The 20,225-nt window shown below is 40.0% G+C and overlaps 1 protein-coding gene across 7 annotated transcripts in view; it reads left to right on the forward strand.

Moving 5' to 3' along the window:
• HMBOX1 (homeobox containing 1) overlaps window positions 1-20,225 on the forward strand; it is a 122,419-nt gene extending 102,194 nt beyond the window's left edge. For 2 of the 7 annotated variants that reach the window (XM_014057464.2, XM_014057463.2), the window contains 5 exons: window positions 4,604-4,686; window positions 6,140-6,235; window positions 9,408-9,502; window positions 9,742-9,843; window positions 18,936-20,225. In XM_014057464.2, the coding sequence (XP_013912939.1) occupies window positions 4,604-4,686; window positions 6,140-6,235; window positions 9,408-9,502; window positions 9,742-9,843; window positions 18,936-19,073 (514 nt within the window). In that variant the 3' untranslated portion in view covers window positions 19,074-20,225. The remainder of the gene's footprint in view (window positions 1-4,603; window positions 4,687-6,139; window positions 6,236-9,407; window positions 9,503-9,741; window positions 9,844-18,935) is intronic. The other 5 variants (XM_087717464.1, XM_087717465.1, XM_014057465.2 and 2 more) reach the window with 5 other exon arrangements.

The following is a 20,225-nucleotide window of genomic DNA, read 5'->3' on the forward strand; positions in this document are numbered from 1 at the left end:
ATCCCCAGGCTTTTGTAATCATTCATTCTACACATCTTGCTGCTTCCTTCCCCCACCCCACCTATTTACCCATACGCTACACTTGGCTTCACTGCTTCAATGCATTCTGAACCTAGTATAGTCTAATAATTTTTGATAGACATTTAGGGGTGGAGACCACTTTAATAGGGTGTCAACACTCACGTATCTTTAGCCTTTATATCTCACAATTTCTCTTCCGGACATTCAAAAAATGTTTTTATTGTATTGGGTTCCTAGTGATATTGGCACTATTCAAATGCTGATAAAGAGCCGAGGTGGTGCAGTGGTTAGAGTGCTGTACTGCAGCCACTTCAGCTGACTGTTATCTGCAGTTCGGCTGTTCAAATCTTACCGGCTCAGGGTTGACTCAGCCTTCCATCCTTCCGAGGTGGGTAAAATGAGGACCCGGATTGTTGGGGACAATATGCTGACTCTGTAAACCGCTTAGAGAGGGCTGAAAGATCTATGAAGCGGTATATAAGTCTAACTGCTATTGCTATTGCTATAAACCATATACTTTCAGTGTGTGGTGTGAAAGGGCAGTTGGAGAAAGTCTTCCTAATGGTAGGAATGGTAAAACATGATAGGCCCTTGATGGCGAACTTATGGCACACGTGCCCAAAGTGACACACGGAGCCATGTCACCTGTCATGTCCGGCATCTTCTGGTCCTCTTCTGAGTTTCCGGTGTGCATGCGCACACGATGATCATCTGGCCTTTCTGCATGCGGCAATGCCAGAAACTGGAAGAGCTCGTCTTCCATTTTCCGGCATGAGCATGCACGCCAGGCAGCTGATCAGCATGTGCACATGCATGGCAGTAACCGGAAGACTTGCTTGTCAGTGCATGGTGTGCGCATGCTCCCTGGGCAACTCCTTTTCCTGGTTGCTGCCCAGGTGAGCGTGCATGTGTGCGCAAAGCATGTGAGTGCAAAGCACGCGCATACAAAGTGCTCCCTTTTTTGGCAGTCAGTGCCGAAAAGGTTCGCCATCACTATGATAGGCTTTTAACAGAAGGAGAGGTAAACAGATTGTATCAGTCATATTCCAGTCTTCGGTATTTGGATGTCTTGATGTTCCTTCATTCGTCTGTTCGTTCATGCATTCGTTCAATTCAATTTATTTATTTATTTATTCATTCATTCATTCATTCATTCTCCATAGGCTTCATATCTAAGGTGGGGCTAGAACTCACAGTCTCCCACTTTCTAACCTTATACCTTAACCATTTCGCCAAACTGGCTCTTCTTTTTTTATGCACGTGTGTAATATTTTGAGCTAAATACTGTAGTGAAACTTTAGTAGAAGTGGGAAAGATTTTGTTCTGTATGACAATCTGAAAGTATCCTTAATATCACTGCATAAGAATAACTAAACAGGAATGGGGAGAGAGGGATGTGAAACTATTAGGTGGCCAAAGGAAGGGGATAGGCAGGCACCCAGAGAAGACAGGGGAGCATAAAAGGAGAGTTCTCAAATGTCTACCTCACAAATCACGAAAGAAACGTGGAAACAAGAGTCAAAACTGGGTTATAGTGGTTTTCTTTTCTTCTTTCCATCCTGTGTTCTTTGTTTTTTAAATGATTCTCCATTCTCTCAGGTAATAATAATAGGAAAAAAATTATACTTTCCGTAGCCATTAATTAACTGACTCTCCTTAACATCCCATGTCTTTTATTTGTAGTAGGAGCTGCACCTATGTTAATATTTGGCTTCTATTTTTAAGCATCCATAATGAGAAACATATCTTTTATGAACTAGATGTTCTGGCTGCCTTTATCTGTTGCCTATTTCACTTCCCTTCTGTCAGAATATTCATGACTGGCAGAGACATGGTAACAAGGTCAACCAATGAATAGGGCTTAGCAACAAGGGCAGCCAATGAGGGCTATTTGGAAACGGAAAGAGTTTTGGAGCCAGGGCATGGCTTAACTGCAGCTCTGTGCACTGTGCAAAAGGAAACTGAAACTAGCCTGGGCTTGTCTGCTCTGAACTCTGAAATGAAACTAACTGTCCTGTGCCAATGTTTACTTGTAACTACTACTACATTGGAGAAAACCTATTTTGGTATTGTACATTTATCGTTATGTGTTAATATGTACCGTATTTTTCGGAGTATAAAATGCACCAAGGTTTTAAAGAGGCAAATTTTAAAAGGGGGGGAGGGGTTGCACTCTGCAAACCTCCCCAAAACAACCGGTTTTTCACAAAAATGGACCCATTTTTTTTCAAAAAAAGGGCATGAATAGCCTTTAGGAGGCTTGTAGAGTGCTCCTTTTTTTGCTCATTTCTGTCCTTCCCAGCCCTCAGGAGCATTCTGAAAGCCTCCTAAAAGCTATGCACGGCCATTTTGGTGAAGGTGGCGGGGTTCCAGGAGGCAAAAAATGCTGAGGAAAAAGGTGCGTCTTATACTCCAAAAATATGGTATAAAAAGAAGTTAATGAATTCAGCTGAATCAGTTATCTGTGTGTGCTTTCTGGATTTGATTTTTCTGCAACAAACTGATACCTTCATTGTACGGCACTAGTTAATGAGGTGTTGGAAGAAGTCCTTCTAGGTTCAATTCCAAGTGGGGCAAAAGACACTGGAAACATGGAGGCTGCTTGGAAAGATGGTTTAATGGTGGACAGGATCACATGACTCGAGCTCCTGAGAGGAAAAGGTGACCCCATGTTTCAAGATGTTGGGTGAAGAAGAAAAAGAGAGTGAGATTCTGAAAGTCCCTAGTTTTATGCCTTTGATCTTGATCTTGTATGCTGATTGGTTGTCAGACTCCCATGGGGCTATGCAGGGGCAATTCTCTAGGCTGTGTTCTGAGTCCAGGTTTGGTTGAGCATTGCTTCTTCCCAGGTGTCCTGTGGTGAGATGGGTAAGGGGCTAATACTATCATGCCTTAATCCCATCACCCTGGAGCTGAAGGGGGTATCTTTGTTATGTAGAATAGACTGGTTCAGGCCTTTTGATGGCCCATTGACAAAGGTGGGGGCTATTAAGAGTGAGTCTGTTTCCTGCCTAAAACATGTTTTTTCCATTTCTTATCCAGGGAAATATAATATTCTGCCTTTTCAGTATTTCCCACAATATTTCATTTTTCTAGGAGAGGAGTGGGTTTCAACTTCCTACAGTGGGTGACTAAAAAGACACCCAATGGATAATCCAAAATAGCTGAGGAGGCTGGAGAGGTCTGGGCCAAGAGGATGGAGAGGTTGAAAAAGCAACATGTGGATGGGACTGAATTTTGCTCTGTCATGTCCTTGCTGATCCAAATTTCTAGCCAGAGTTCTTGGATTAGATAACAAAATATTAGATAATTAATATTTTAAAAAATATTAATAGTGAGCTAATGCTTATTAGTTATGCCAGACCCTTTGAACACACTGAAAGTCATGAACTTGCACTGTTTAAAAAAATTATAAACTGCTCAGTGTCACCTGGATTGTGAGATGGATGGTATCAAAATTTGATAAATAAATATTTCTCAGTGAGGAATGGAATAGAACTCTGCCTGTTATTTCCTTAAATCTTCAAAAAAAAAAAAAAAAAAGAGGAGAGATCATTTAAACAATAAAAACAAAAGCTTTCCTGCCAGGATAATTCGGACAAGCAATTATTCTTCCACTAGCAGGTCAAAATGATTTTATTGGGACAAATTTTTGATGGGTCAGCTAGAATGCCTCCTTAGTGGGCTTTAAATGGGTGGGGAAGGGTTGATTTTATTGATACGTTTCTAATGGTGCATTATCAGTGTAACATATGGGTTGAAATATCCCAGAAAGTAGAAGGCAGCTTATGCCCCTAACAGATCTATGTTTTGATCATACAATTTAGAAGTTTACTAGGCTCCATGCCCCCAAAATTAGTACGTCAGAACCTCTAAGAAATATTTAATAAATCTCACCAGCCTACCTATTAAGTTGTCAGTTATATGTTCGCACATATTTTAGCTGCTGGGGACACATTTCTATCTTCTTTCTCACATGGATATTTATGTATTTGTCTATGATGAGTGTGATGGCTGTTATTACATTTTGCTAGTAATGTTTTCAAGTAATGCTAATTTATAATTTGTAAATCTCTTCATAAGCCTGGATATAAATCATGTTTAATGGCGACAGTTCTCTTAATCCTGTTACGTACCTTTCACGAGGGGGATAACCTTTTGAAGAAAAACCTGAAGGGCTTCTGGTTGCCTACCTCTGACTTAAACTCTGACCATTGACTTATATGCGCTATGGTTTTTGCAGCTGTTCTGATTCAAAAAAGAAAAAGCATTGGCAACTCTTTAAGACAAAGATCTCTCTTCTTGCAGGGATTATCCTGCAACGATTCCAGAAAAACAGGCAGCTGCTTTAAGGAGTTGCTGACAGGTGTTATTATGGGCATTGTCACCTGCTTCAAATGCAAAGCAATGAAGAACATTATTCTTCACAGCCTACAAGTCTCTTGCATACATTCAAAATTGGTGATGCTTTTTCCTCTGTATGGGGTTTCTTAAAGATTTGTGGCTTGAGCTTTGTTGTCTTTATTTTGTGTGGGTACAAGAAATAGGATTTCTAAGATGAATATACTCTCTGTTTCTGTAGCTACTTCAATGAGAATCAATATCCTGATGAGGCCAAGAGAGAAGAAATTGCAAATGCCTGTAATGCAGTTATTCAAAAGCCAGGTACACAAGGAAGCCAAGAAGGGGATATGTGGCTTCTCTTCTCCTCTCCTCTCCTCACCTCACCTCACCTCTCCTCTCCCCTCCCCTCCCCTCCCCTCGCCTCTCTCTTAATATATCTTTTGCCTTGTTTACTTAAACATATATTTTCCTTATTGGTCCTAACTCAATCATCAATGCATGAGGTATCACAGAAACTGTGTGAATCCTAGACAAAATGAAAAAGAAATACAGTATCCAGATATGCCATCATTATTTTTAAAAATGACCCAATGCATGTTTAGTTTCAGTAGTAATCCACCATCCCAGGAATAGTTTCTGTTTGGGCAAAAATTTAAAAAGGAAAGAAGAAAAGAGATTCATGATGTGGGTAGGGAAGGGGGACATCATCTGATTTGGGGGAGTGTTTCAAACTGAAAAGCCTTTTTGAAACAACTGTGAAGCTCAAAGTATGTCAAGCCATTTTTTAATTAAAAAAACAAAAAAGTGCTGAATTAATTGTATTAACTTTCTTGTACTTATGCTATAGTGTTCATCTGTTTCTACCTTCAAGGTAGATATATTTTTGACAGGATATATTTTTGGCAGTTGCACTGAGTAATACCCAACAGTATAATCAAAGGGTGCTTTAGAAGGACAAAAAGTAGAGTGGGATTTAAATGCTGCATGTGGTTGTGAAAATAAGGTAGGGGTGGGGGGCACATGGGTGGGCTTCCCAAATTTTAGCAAGGGGTTCTCTGCCCAGTTGCTGGGTGTGGCCTACTCAGCCTCCTGAACCATGGCGGGAGGGGGGTGTTTTTGCCCTCCCCAGGCTCTGGAGGCTTTCCTCGAGCTTCCAGGAGGGCAAAAATGGCCTCCCCAGGCTCTGGAGGCCCTCTGGAGGCTGGAAATTTCTGGTAGGCCCATTTTTCATCCTCCCCAAGCCTCTGTGCATGGCCTGCACTTACCTGCATCCAAAACGGGCCTTGTGGGGACTACTGGGAGGGGCAGGGAGGGGCCAGCCAGGAGTGGGATTTGGGGGTTCTCCGAACTGCATAGAATCTTAGCTAGAGGTTCTCCCGAAGAACCCCCAGCAGCCCACCCCTGGGTGATCACTCTGCAGTGCTAAGTTCCTTTTTGGAGGAAGTCAGAACTGCTGCTGTTTATTGAATTTGGTGGAAAACACAAGAAGACTAAGCCCTAAAATACCTGTCCTCCTCTCCTCAGTCCTAGGTACTCTACCACGTATGATGGGGTTATACTCCCTTTGTAGCCCTCGGGTCCAAAAACTATTAAAAGGGTTTTTAGGTTTGGGTTTTATTTTTTTATTTTATTTTTATTTAGAAAATAACCTCTCATATGGTTTGGGAAAACCACCTCCATGGACTTTTCTAGCTCTGATATTCTATTCTAAATTCTGTCCTGGAGTTTCTTAAAGCAAGTATAACCAACATGGTTTTTTTAAAATTTTGAACAGGAAAGAAGCTGTCAGATCTGGAGCGAGTTACCTCCCTCAAAGTGTACAATTGGTTTGCCAATAGAAGGAAGGAAATCAAGCGGCGAGCCAATATTGGTAATGTATCAGACAGCCTTGAAGAACTGCTGAAGAAAGATGGAACATGATTGACTTTTCTTAACAGGAAAACAGAGCCTTGATAATATTTTCAAAGTAAAAGCTTGACAACATGGTCAAAACAAATCTTCTCTCTTCCTTTGTTGTTACTGAACAGTTCATCAATGTTAACATGTTGTCAAAAAAGCATTGGTATATGTGTATAATAGCATCTGTAAGTTTCCTTAGGTCAGGGAATTTCATCATGCCTTTCAGAAAAACCTAGAGATTTCCAGTTTTGGTGGAAACTTCTCTGCATTTGCTCTGATGAAAAGATCAACGGATGAAATATATTTAGTCCACCACTGTGATTACCTGGGAATATTAGGCCATACAGTAATGAATTTTAATATACTTAAGGTTGCAATAAGGCCCAATAGAATAGTAAGTGCTACATATGAACCCTAAAACATACCTCAAAATGTTCTACAATGTACCACATTGCTTGGGACCAACAATTTGCTGTGAAGAGCTTTCCTGGCAGTCGGATTATTTTGAAAAATCTGCCTTATCTCTCCCAGTGTCCTCAAAGTGAAGCAGAGGCTGTTCAAATTATTGAACAAGTTTGTACGACACATACATCTTTATAAAGCTTGTCTTAAGCCTGCTGTCCAAATCCATTATAGGCCAGGAGTAACTAAAATGTTCAACCTAACTATGATCTGAAATTGTGGTTTGCGTTTTGATGCCTTGGCTGTAGCTTCATGTTCCTTGCAAAGGTGGCAGAGGCAGGTGAGCAATGGATGCTCCCCATTATACAATATATCTCTAGACATAGAGTTGGCTGGCAGGAGTAGCAGCATTTTTGTTCCTCCCACCTTAACTGTTATTCCCTGCAGATATTTAGTGAATTGGTAAAATTGGACTGAGGAAGGATTAGTGATAACCATGTGCCCGGTGAAGCAGCCGTGTGCCTATTTTGGATTGCTGTCACTGGTTAAAAAAAGTTTAAACTAGGGAGTGATGACTATAACAACAACTGGGCAGGAAAAAAGCTTTGCATAATTGTTTGCTGAGTTCCCCCCTTGGGTATGTCTCTGACAGCTGATCACTCTTGACCACAGACTAATGTGTCTTCTGATTAAGCCCTTCTGATGCCATGAACAGGGGCATGTTCCCATCTCTGTCCCCCAATTTAGTTTTCCTTCGCATCTTTCTCCCTCTTTATCATCTCACCACAGTCACAAATATAATACCATACAGCACCTAACATTCTGCTAGAGAAAATAAATATTTAAAGAAACATCCTCACTTTAATTAGCATTTCTTGTATACTGATAAATAATACAGGTATCCGGTACTTTCCAGAGTTTGAAATGCTTTGGATATAGACTAGTAAATAACACATTACAATTTTCTAACATATTATGCAGAAAAGGAGCTTTAAATTGTGCCTATCTATCATCTAAAATATTTAACATATAAATGTGCAATTAATTACATAAATTAATTTCTTTTTGCTTTGAAATTTAATTTGTGAATCCTTTCGGAGAAAAACCTCAAGTATAAATCTTCCCCCAGTTTTCTGAACTTTTTAAATAATTTAAGAGTTCAGGTTCTTCCAGTGAAGTTGATTGATAGCAGATTCAAGAGAGAACAAACAAGAAAAAGCAAACTTTTGACAGTTTTACGCAATACAGTGGTTGCCCCACAATTAAATGATTTTTCATAGGGCACGAAACCAAATGATGGAGCAGAAGAGTTTTTATTGGCTATTGGCTGGGATGTGATTTGCAATCTGCAGTTTTAGATGCAATGTATTTTGAAATGCCAGTTGCTGAAGGTTACAACCACCAGAGAAAAGCTGTGCCCTTCAAGTCCTGCTTGTGGACTTCCTGGAGGCATCTCTCTCTGGCCATTGTTGGAACTAGAATGCTGAACTAGATGGACCTTTGAGCTGATCCATGCCGGGAACTTCTTATGTTCTTATACTTCCTTAGGATAAGAGAGCAAGATGGTGTCTGGGGTGGGGGTGGGGAACAACACCAAAAGGAAGCTGACAGATTTTGTCCATTATCATGAGAAAGCCAAACACCAAACAGTAGTGTTATGGATAGCAGACCGATAAAGTAGCATGAATCTGAGATGCTTTGCAATCTCACAAAAAATAATGAAGCATCTTGTTATGTTCGTATAACTTGTGAGTTGCAACCTGGTATATTTCTATTGCAAGGGACAGGCATTGCAAGCTCTGCAGCCAAGGGATTGGTGCCAGCTAGAAATCCAGTTGGGGTTTTAAAATATTTTCAAAGGCAGATGACCCTGGATATAAACTGATTTTTTTTCTTTTAAATTGGCATTTATACTCCTCCAACCAAATTAATTTTCATTTTTTAACAGTGCAACAACATGCACAAAAGGGGCTTGCACCATGTTGAAATGAAGATGAAAAGGGGACTTCACTTAGGGTGTGGGTTTATTGTAAGAACCATCAAGCCAGAATTAAAACTGTAGAAAAGGGATAGTCACAATCACTACATAGAAAATAAGAGCGAGCGAGCAAGTGAGCGAGAGAGATGTTGCTTTATTCCTTTGATTATGGTTTCATTAATCAAATGTGCATTTAGTCCCTTTTCTTAAGGGCCTCCTAAATGCAAGCTTATTTGGTAGGACGAGTTCTGTGTGTGACCTGATTCGACAGGAGTGTTGGAAGATAATCCAAATCATGATGCCAGTTGCAGAATGCAGCTGTTGAGAATTGCTGTTTTGATTTAGAAGGAAGTTTGATTTAGAAGTTTCCAGTCCTTATGAATCCATAAATAATATTTGCTAAATTCTCTAAATTTAAAGAGGCAGTCAAGATACTTTAGTATCTTGTTAAAAAGACAGTTGCCTCTCCCTCAGTATTAGTAAGACGACAGGGAATTGTATAAAATCAGAATTTATCCAAGCCTGCATCAGAAATTCTGCAAATGGAGTAAATCTTTGTAGCCTTTGGCAGAATTTGGCTTGCAGAATTATTTTTTTCTTATAGCTGAATTTAAACTTAAAAAAAAGAAGACGTTCTGAGTATTTCTTTGAGGTTCTTACAAGAAACAAGATGCCCCACTTGTGAAGATTCTCGTTTTTCATCTTCATCCTTATTGGTAACCCTGCAGCAGATAATTCAGGGATCAATTTGCTTTTTTCGAAGAAGCAGCAATCCTGGAGAGTCATGGGATAGATGTACAAAGCCCCGGAGGCCACTCCAACAGTGACGACGTAGACGGAAATGACTATTCAGAGCAGGTAAGTATGTGAGCTAAGTCAGGGGGCTCCAATATGGAGAGTCCCCCTGTAGGCTGCTCTTCCTCCTCTGGGTTTGGGGGCGGAATGTGGAGTGGTGGGGGTCTTTCATCCTTCAGCCTCCTAAGATTATGTGGCCTTTTATCCTGCTGTGCAATGGGGGAAGGCAGAAAAACGCAGCATTCCTCCCCCCTCCCCCATGGACCAGCCTTCACCCACATGGATTTATTGTCATACAACAGGAGTCTTGGCAAGTACGCAATGGGGAGGAGGAGGGAAGATGTACAGAGGGAGGCAGAGAAGCAGAGAAGTTAGAAGAAGACAGGAGGATCTGCTCAAAACAAGCAAGTTGACGCTCTGTTCACACATATTTGCCAAATGCAGGGGCATGATGAATCCCCCCAATTTGCACCACCTTGCATAGTAAACACCACCGTGTCTGTTTCTCTCCTGTGCCCCTGTAACCAGAGCTGTGTGCATCCCCAGAAATCCTTTTTGAAACTGTTTTAAGCATGCACCCTTTTTGTCCTTACCATTCTGGACTGAGGGCATATGCGCAATTGCGCATGGTCAATTTAGTAATACTGTTCCCCGAACAGCCCATGAAGGAACAGCAGGATGAGGCAAGCATCTCTCATCCAATTTGACGAATCCTCTTTCCTTTTCTAACAACTATTATCTTCTGCCTTCTGATGTCATTGTTTATGTAACCTTGATGTCCATGTCATGCCCACTGTGTACTCCTTGCAAAAAAAAAATTACAATTCAATTTTGGAAAGAAAATAGTTAACGATTCCTGCCAAATAAAAGCAATTCCACTTGCTTAAGTTTCCGTGTAAATTTGCTGAATTACACATTTGATGTGGAACACACAGCCCTGCTTATACCATAACGATCTACGAGTTTTACTCTCTCCTTACCCACCCCTTTCCCCACAGTGCAATGAATGCGTAGCTGCATGCTCCTCTTCCCAAAATTGAATGCATTGATGTAAATTGATAATACGGCAGCTCAATTCCAACCAAGAATATTCCATCTAACCTCCTGATGCCACCGTGTTTACCTTTTGAAGGCAGGGTAAAGCTTTCTTCATAATTTGTCCCTGCTCTTGAGATAATATTTTTTTTAAAAAATGCTTTTATTCTTAGGAACATAGGAAGTGCCTTTCACCACTGGTCCATCTAGCACAGTGTTGTTGAAGTACTGGTTTACAGTGATTTTCTAGATCTCACTTATTGGAGTTTCCCCTAACCATTTCAGGAGATGCTAAGGAAGGCACCTTTGGCATGGAAAGCAGGTGTTCTGCCTCTGAGCTATAGGGCCTGTGCATTCTTGATAGGCCATAACTATCATCTAGTCTTCATATTTTATTATGTTTCTTTTCCCCTCTCTTTCCCCCATACTTTCTGTTAGTTTATGTCGTATTTTTAAAACTACCCTTGGGTACATTTTGGTAATATAAATCTAAGAAATGAAATTAAAAATACTTTTCTTTTTAATTTCGAAAGGAAACTGATTGCTAAAGAGGAAAATAAGAGGATATTAATACAAAAAGAAGCTCTCTCACAGAAGAGACGCTTCGGCTACATTTCATGTTTGAGTTAGACACATGTAGATCTTGGACTGATCATTAAGACAAATAGAACCGTTGGACAATGGGGCCAATTATTTAGAATTGTGATAATCCCACTGGTCTTCCATTGTTGAGAATCTTCCAGCTTTGTGGTTCCTGCATTAATTAGGTTGGATCAGATGGCATTATTGTGATCAATGTGTTTTTAATGGAAATGATATATTTTGTACATGAATCATACTTTTTTGAATGTTTTTAGTGGGAATATGGAAAATAAAAACAGATAAAATGTAAGCCTTTAACCTGTATGTGTAATGAAAGCAGCTAGGAACAAATTAGTCCCCTATGGTAATCCAGCTTCTTTGTCTGTAATTTTTCTGTAGTCAAGCTCTCACTCAGATAATCAGATTGACAGAACTTTAATCTTGTTAACTGTGCCAAATATTGGGCAGCCATTGGCTGAGAATGTTCCAGTTCTGGATTTATTGTTTGTAGCAGGGTATAAGTTCAATAGGTTGGTAAGGCCATATCCAACTCTCTCTTTCTCTACTCTTTGTGTAAATCTAATTAAGACTACAAGCAGAAATCAATTGTTTTGTTGAGCTTCCACAGTTTTTTTATTGATCCTGCAGGAACTCATGTTACACAGCCTAGTAATTTATTCTGGTTCTAGTAACCTGATGACCACATTTCTTTTGTTAGTTAGTCTTGATCATGATGAGGAAGCATTATTTTTCCTCCTCATTTAACCAGACACATGCAGATTAAAATTACAAATCCTGCTGGTAAATGGGTTGCTGGATAGAACAAACAATTGTCTTCGATGTCCTCTCATAGGATTGAACAAGAGGGGCAGAGCCCACACGAAAAAGGGAAATATCAGTGGTTAAATTCTATCAAATATTTGCTTGTAGCATTTTAACCGAAAAAAATATATGAAACGGGTGGGAGGATAGATGGATGAATTAGGGTCAATTTTTTCTTCTAAAATCATGTTTTTTTCTTGAGGGTTTTGGAATAGTATGATGGGAGATAATATTCTATAAATCTCAGTAGAGGTAATGACTACTTCTTTAAACTTTTTATTGACATCAGTGTGTATTGGAGAGAGCATATATAAACCTTTTAAATCTATTGCACTTACTTCTCAAACCATCCCAGTTTTTAAATCAACATGTTTAAGCACTGGTCTGTTTAGATTTCTCAAACTTCAGCTTTCTTAGGTTCAAAATAGAGAAGACAATAATGATCACAGAACCTAATTATGCTCAGGTTTGAAGACCATTTAGAAATTTCAGCTGATACAGTATATTATTTGAGGGGAAATGACCAAAACACGTAACATCTCTTCTATACCAGTTGAATTTCTGGCTCAAGTTCAACGTATTTTAAAACATAGGTGAGTCAACATTTCAACCGTGGTATTAGCACACATATTCAGAGTCAGAGTAGCAATCTGTGGAGGAAAGGCTTTAAATGTATTTCCCTCCCCATACAAGTAAATCCAGGATTTCTGGTAAAAGTTGCAGCTATCTAATATATTTATCTCCATCATTACAACTTTATTGCTGATAATAAGGTTCTTTTAACAGTTGGTTTGGCAGCAGCTATGAAAAAGCCCTATGATTTGTCATTTAGGCATGAGTTAACTCTGTGAGTCATCATATGTTGAGAAGCCAGGTGGATGTATTTTAATACAATGAATATGACATTGGGAAAGAATGACAGTGAAGATAAAACCATGGGCACTTAAGGCCTTTGAAAGCTGCCTGCCCATAAACTGCAGGTGGACCATCCACCCAGTGGACTTCTTCCTTCCTACACTAAGCCAACCTAACCTGTTCAGTAGGAAAACATTCCTTAGAGGGTGATATTATAACCAACAAGCTATAGAAAGTCTTTCATCGTGATGTGGAAAATTAACTTTACTCTCATGCTGTGTTTTAAAGAGAATTAAGACATGAGCGCAGCTGCCTTATACATTTTTCTTAATTTATTTGAGATGACACCCGGGTTTTAGATTACATTCATTTTTTTTTTAACCAAAAATGCTCTTCAATAATTTCTTTTGAATAGTATTGTGGAATATAGTTTGAGAGTTTGTTTTATAATCATTTGAATGTGTCTATTGTCTTCACAGGCTGATTAGCCTTTAAGACTATATATATACGGTACATTCTTAAAATATATTACTTGAGTCAAGCCATTTGCTACTGAACATGTGCTGGACTGTTCAATTTTTCTGTCCAGATTTTATTCTCTATGGTTTTTTTAGAAACATAAAAAAAATTACAAATGAATACAGGATAGTGTATTGTGCAGTTGCTATAATTAATATAAGGTAGATTAATAGCTGTAACATTTTAATTCTATTATGTGAATTACAATATTCAAAAACACAGAACTAGACCATTGATCCCTCTAGCTCGGTATTATCAACACCTGCTTGCACCAGTTAATTTTTCAGAGTTTCAGACTTTAAAAAAAAAAAATCTTACATGTGTCTTTCCACTGGGCTCTTATGCCTTCATATATACTTAGCTACTACAAATGTGAGGAACGAATCATAGATTTTTAAACGAGAAGATGCTTTCTTAAATATTTATTAAAATATTATTTATACATTAATTAGAATTTTTATAATAGTAGAATCATGCTTGGAAAAGTGTCTGTGTAAAATTAACATTGTTTGAATTAGGACAGGCAACTTTGTGAGGGCTTGTGAGGGCTAAGAAACACGTTTTACTTTGTATGGAAGCTGTCTCTAAGAAAATGTGTGGAGCTGAGAAAAAACTGAATTGTTTAAAAAACCTTTTTAAAAACACACCCTTTAAAGATAATAAATATAAACTCCTAAGTTTGTACTAGTGTTAACATTTGCTATCCAGTTGTGCAATAAAATCTACAATCAAATTTCAGTGGCAAACTATTCAATAGATTTGGAAACCATTTGAAAAATTAAAAAGCCTGCATGCGGCTGGAGGATATTTAGTATATTGCCCTCCTATTTTCAAAGAATCAGCACTCCAAGGAATTTCATTTCATATTGCATAGGGAATTCCAGAACATTTAAATAGGAAATTGGAGGTGCAGGTGTTTATACTATGGGCATCTGGAGCCATGCTGATCAAGTGGCATAATTGGTTTTAATGGATGAATACCACATGGGTCAGCTTAAAGATTATCCTTTTTTTCCCTCTTTCTACACCTTGTATTATCTAAGGAAAACATTGCTGCCAAAATGAAGATGAGAGAAAACTAGTGTACTGTGTGTGTGTGTAGAGGAAAACAGATAGCTGCAAAGAATGTAATCAACGAGAGGAAGAAATGGCTTAGATTAAAAAGGCAGAGAAGATGTTATTTTGATGGAAGTAAAGAACTGTTTTGGCAGAGACCAAAAAGGGCCACAAAAAGAGTTTCCAGTAGAAAGAATGGAATTAAAAATAAAGTGATGAAAGTTTAGGATGAAACTGAAGTGAGGGAACGCTAGAAAGAGTAATCTAAAGATTTGTGTGGAAATGGTTATAATACAGTATGTCAAAGAGTTGGGGGGGGGCAGGTATTCCTGGAAAGGAAGGGCAAGGAACAGTGAGCCAGTTTGTTCTAGTGGTTAAGGTAGCAGGCTAGAAACCTGAAGACTGAGTTCAAGTCCTGCTTTAGCCATGAAAACCAACTGGGTGACTTTGGGCCAGTCATTCTCTCTGTGCCCAACCCACCTCACAGGGTTTTTGTTGTTGGGGGAAGTAGGAGGAGGAAGGAGTTTTAGATCCCTTGAGTTATTTGTAAAAATAATAGACGCAGGATACAAATAAATAAATAAAATGGGAGTGGATGACAAGAGTCTAAACTCCCAGTAGAGCCACCCAGGGTGTGAAAATCATCTCAGCTGCCCAGCTACAGCAAATAGGCACCTACATCACGTAGCCGTGATAGAGGAATTTCATACTGCATGGGAAAAGACGGTGATCAAAGGCCCCCTAAACCACATGGGTAGACCAGATAAAGGGATTGCTGATATTGATATACCTCATTATTGGATGATGGACATTCAGGTGTTACTCAATATGTAGCTGGACAGATTTGTGATTTGGGTGCAATTTGTTGGATATGAGTGCAAGTGGAAGAATGCAGTTATTATTTCTATATGAAGAAAAAATATAGCAACTATAGAGAGATGGGAAGGTACAGTATATCACACACGTCTGACAGAAAAGAGCAGGAGGTGGGATGGTAATTGAAGTGCTTTTGCTTCACCCCTAGCAAGGGCCATGCCGACCAAGTGTTTGTCCTTGTGTTCCCAACTGGTCATTGAGAAGTGGACAAATATGAGGGGAAAAAAATCTTCATTAACTTAGAGGATGGTAATGTAAAAAAGCTTAAGTTTAATAAAATTGTGACAGGTTCATCCATTCCTGGGAGACACTGCTCATAATCACTTCCTGGTTGGACTATGAGATTGTGCTCTGTCCTTGAAAAGTATTTGGAAGCTTGAGCTGGTTCAGGAGGTAGCGGCACACATCGTGTTGAGTGCAATGAGGTAACAAGGTAGACAGATTAAGAAATGAATGCCATGTAGGTCAATACTTCTTTCACTGTAGCAGCTGTTGTAACAGAATTTTGCAAGACTGAATGTGCTTCTCCCTCTCTTTCTTTATCTCTGTGCATTACAGGCTTGCCTGAAGATGTTTTCTCAAATTGCTTTCATGACCCAGACTCAGTCCCCTGTTATCTGACTGCTCCTTCATAGTGGCTTTTCCTCTTGATCTTCTAGAGCAGGGGTATCAAACCCAATAGCATCGTGGGCCGTATTGTGACGTATCAGGATGTTTTTGCCTTTGTGGAGTTGGGCCTGCGTGGGCCATATTTGGCCTGCGGGCCATCAGTTTGACAGGCCTATTCTAGACCCTTTTGTCTTATAGGACTCAGAGGTCTGTCCTTTTCAGTTGCGGTGCCTGCCCTATGGCACAGTTTAACCCACCAGCACACCATAGAGTGCCCAAAACTCTCTGCATCGTCACATTCTGGACCAGATACAATTTCCAAATGGTCTTCAAAGGCAGCCCTATGAAAACCATGTTGTAGTAATCCAACAGGGAAGTGACCAGGGCATAACTGACTATGCGCAAGGCTGCTTGGTCCCAGAATGGGCATCACTGGTACAAAAGATGGGTCTGTGCAAAGAGTCCCCCCCCAGCCACAAGTGCCATCTGCTTCTCAACATCATTCAAACCCCTCTGCTTCCAGCAGGAAACCTTTCAACAGGGTTGGGCTACCAGTCACATAACTTTCCTCTGATGAATGTTAGTCTACCGCAGGGCTGTCAAACTCCTGGCCCTTGGGCTGAATGCATCATATGCTGGCCACGCCCCCACCCGGTTTAGGGAAGGGAGGGAAGTCCTGATATGTCATGTGAGGCCGACATGACTACATGAGTTTGACACCCTTGGTCTACAGCATTCATTCCTAGCTAATATATCTGGAGTTGGAAAAAGAAGTTATTTAAATCTATAAGAAAATAATCTTTGTATCTTCTTTTTACTTGGGCTTATGTATTACAAAACAGGTCATCACATGAGCCCATGCTTGGTAACAAAATTAGGGTTTGATTCTTCAGTAAAAAAGGTTTTAGAGGGATTCACTATAGCCTCCAAGGTATACAGATATAACAAGGTATACAGTTTGTTCTCATTTTCCTCTTGAGAAACAATAAAAGATAATTCCCCGTATCTTCTTAATTTTATTTTGTTTTGATTTGTAAACATCCTATGTTGAGTTGCATCCTAGGGTTAGGTAGCAATAAATATATATTTCTTAATAATGTAAACTAAAAATAACATCTAGAAATTCTTCTCAGAATTCTATTTAGTTCTTCCTGTTTTCTCTTGTAACGTTTGTTGCAGGTTAACAAGGGGCAGGAGAAATGGAGAGTGGGGTGAAATAGAAGGGATTGCAAGTGGAAGTTGTTTTCTGGACCTTCATAAAACCCAGGGAAAGTGTTTGGACTCTTAAGTACTGTATTTTTTGGTGTATAAGATGCACTGGCGTATAAGACGCATCAAAATTTTAAGAGGAAAATTTTAAAAAATTTTTTTTGCACTTTGCAAACCTCTCCAAAACAGCCCATTTTTCACAAAAAGGGGCCTGTTTCCCCCCCCAAAAAGGCATGAATAGCCTTTAGGGGGCTTGCAGAGTGTTCCAGAGGGGTGCCCCCCCAAAAAACAAGCAAAAATAGTCCTCCTTTTAGCAAAAACAGGCCCATTTTTGTCAAAAAAATTGCATGCATAGCCTTTAGGAGGCTTATAAAGTACTATGGCCCGTTTTTCACTCATTTTTGCCTTCCCCAGCCCCCAGGAGCTCTCTGAAAGCCTTCTAAAGGCTCTGCATGGCCATTTTGGTGAAGGGGCGAGGTTTCGGGAGGCAAAAAATGCCGTGTTTAGTGTATAAGACGCACCCAGATTTTCAGCCTCTTTTTTGAGGGAAAAAGGTGCATTATATACTCCAAAAAATATGGTAATAAAAATGGTGTAGAAGCAGCCAAAGGAACATACACAAGTTTGTTAGATCATTTCACCTACCCCATTTTTCCCCTCTCTTCTCATATACGAAAACATAAATAGATATGTCTATGGAGATTCTCAGTCATCCAGGTCACCGTTGTCCCAAAGGTGCTTTTTCAAGAGGCAACTGGATTTTCTGGTTTTTCTTTGAAGATGTTTCACTTCTCATCCAAGAAACTACTTTAGCTCTGACTGGATGGTGGGGAATGGATGGATATATACAGCTGCAAGGAGTATAAATCCTTCCATTCCCCACCACCCAGTCAGAGCTGAAGAAGCTTCTTGGATGAGAAGTGAAACATCTTCAAAGAAAAACCAGAAAGTACAGTTGCTTCTTGAAAAGGCACCTTTGGGACATAAACAAATAACTTCTGCTGCTAAGACACTGTTTTCTCTAATTGAAAAAGCCCCCACTCGTCAATGAATTTCTATAAATACACAGTCGTATTCACTTGTCTCATAGACCAGTGGTCTCCAACCTTGGCAACTTTAAGACATGTGGACTTCAACTCCTAGAGTTCCTCAGCCAGCAAAGCTCAATTCTGGGAGTTGAAGTCCACAGGTCTTAAAGTTGCCAAGATTGGAGACCACTATCATAGAAACTTGTCAAAACTGACTTGCATCTCTTACTTTTTATTTGGTACAATAGGTTAGCGGTGGGACAAGATTGTGGTTCTACATTTATACAGATCTGGAGTTCTTGCAGAATCTGTTTCCAAGCACCCACTTCAAATCATCTCACTTGCTCCCTGACTCTCCTTTCACTTTTCAACTTTTACAGACAAACAAACAAAAATTGTTACTGTAAGGTCAGCTAGCGTTGATGGCCATCCCTATTATTTGAATTGTGGAAATGGCACAGTTCATTTAGTCTTCATACCATTGCCCCATTTTTCAAGTTTAGGTTTCTGTTTGCAGGTGTAGGACAAGGGCAGAATTCCCCAAGGTTTTCTCCCGGTGGTTAGTAGGTTGGTTCATGCCTCATAATAATAATAATAATAATAACTTGAGGCTTGGAAGCTGCCTTGGGCGCCTTTCCTTTTTTCATTTTCATCCGTCCAGTATGAGGTTTTCTCCAAATACCCTCTATCCTCCTCCCCATTTTCCCTTCAGCCAATGCCTGTTCAGCATGTTGATACGTTCTTTTAAAATTGATTTATCCCCATTTCTCCAGCCCATTGAATGAAAACATTGGACTGTTTATAAGACATATTTTAAAACTGGATGAAATTATTGTTGGAAGATGCTAATGACACTTGTTCCTCCCCCTCCCTCTTCATTCCTTTCTCCTTCTCCGCTCATGTAGGATGACAACACTAGCCATAGCGACCACCAAGACCCTATCTCACTAGCCGTGGAGATGGCAGCGGTAAATCACACCATTCTGGCGTTGGCCCGGCAAGGAACCAGCGAGATCAAAACAGAGGCCCTGGATGATGACTGATGACGCGATGGAGGGGGAGGGCTCCCAGATGAGAAAGTAACTTAGTTTTAGACGTAGCACCTTAGCAGCCTTTTTCCTGGTCCCTAATATGTGTCCTTCTTTACAATATAACTTTGCAGTCTCTTGTACGTCAAGTTTGCCGTTTAGGGTCTTGTCCTGTGAAGATGGCATGGTGCCCTCTGACTCTGCATATAAACTCTCAGTATTAACTCCCAGTCAGATAATTAACCAAGCCGACTGACCTCCCTCTCCCAGTGCTCCCATCCCTCAGCTAGATGAAAACCTTTGCTGCTCTGTCTTTAGCATTCCATGAACGTGCTTCCAGGTGTCGTAGGCAGCCCTCGATTCCAAGCCTTAGGCTAAATCTGTAGAAGAAGAAAAAAACCCGTACAAACTTGGATTATCCTTCAGACTTCCTGGTGTTAACACTTTTTTTAATTTCCTCTTGTTATTGTTACAAAACCAAAAGGAGACAATGGAGATTCAGTGGTTTAGAGGAAAATGGGTTGAGAGGTTGGACAGAGAACAGGGTAATGATGAATCTCAGATCTGTTGTGAACGTCTTGTTACCAGGTGCCAATAAGGTGGGCCTCCCTTGGCAGTGCAGCAATATCCTCTTTACTGCTTTTCCATAGGATTAGTACCCTGGCTGGTTGGGAAGGAGAAGGGGAAAGTCCACCAGCTTCTTTTGATTGATGTTTGCTGCTGACGTGGTCAACATAAACTTCCTCTTTTCTTTGCAAATTGTGTTATGGGAGGAACGAAGCATTTCCCGCCTCCCTTCAATTCTTAAGTATCCCCAGTTAGGCCAAAGTTTCCATCTATAGAAGAAGCTGTGTCTCTGAATGAGACCCACTGTGGCTGTGTTCCTTCCAATAAGTGGTCAATAAGGCTGAGGGTGGCTAAGGAATGATGTAGGCGTGATTGGATCATTCACAATTCTTTTATCAGTTTAGTCATAAGTGAGCCCCGACAAGTTCATTAACATTTAAACCCACACAATGCAATTATATTCTCAGACAGCCCTATGAAAAATTCCTACTCTTGGAAAAGACATGATTTATATATGAAGATAGGATGAGCATTGATGGAAGTGAATAAGTTATTTTTACACACACACACACACACACACACACACACACACACACACAC

Source organism: Thamnophis sirtalis, unplaced genomic scaffold, assembly GCF_051295495.1.
Source record: "Thamnophis sirtalis isolate CommonGarterSnake01/CBP01778 unplaced genomic scaffold, rThaSir2_p1.2 scaffold_6, whole genome shotgun sequence".
NCBI classification, from domain to species: Eukaryota; Metazoa; Chordata; class Lepidosauria; order Squamata; family Natricidae; genus Thamnophis; species Thamnophis sirtalis.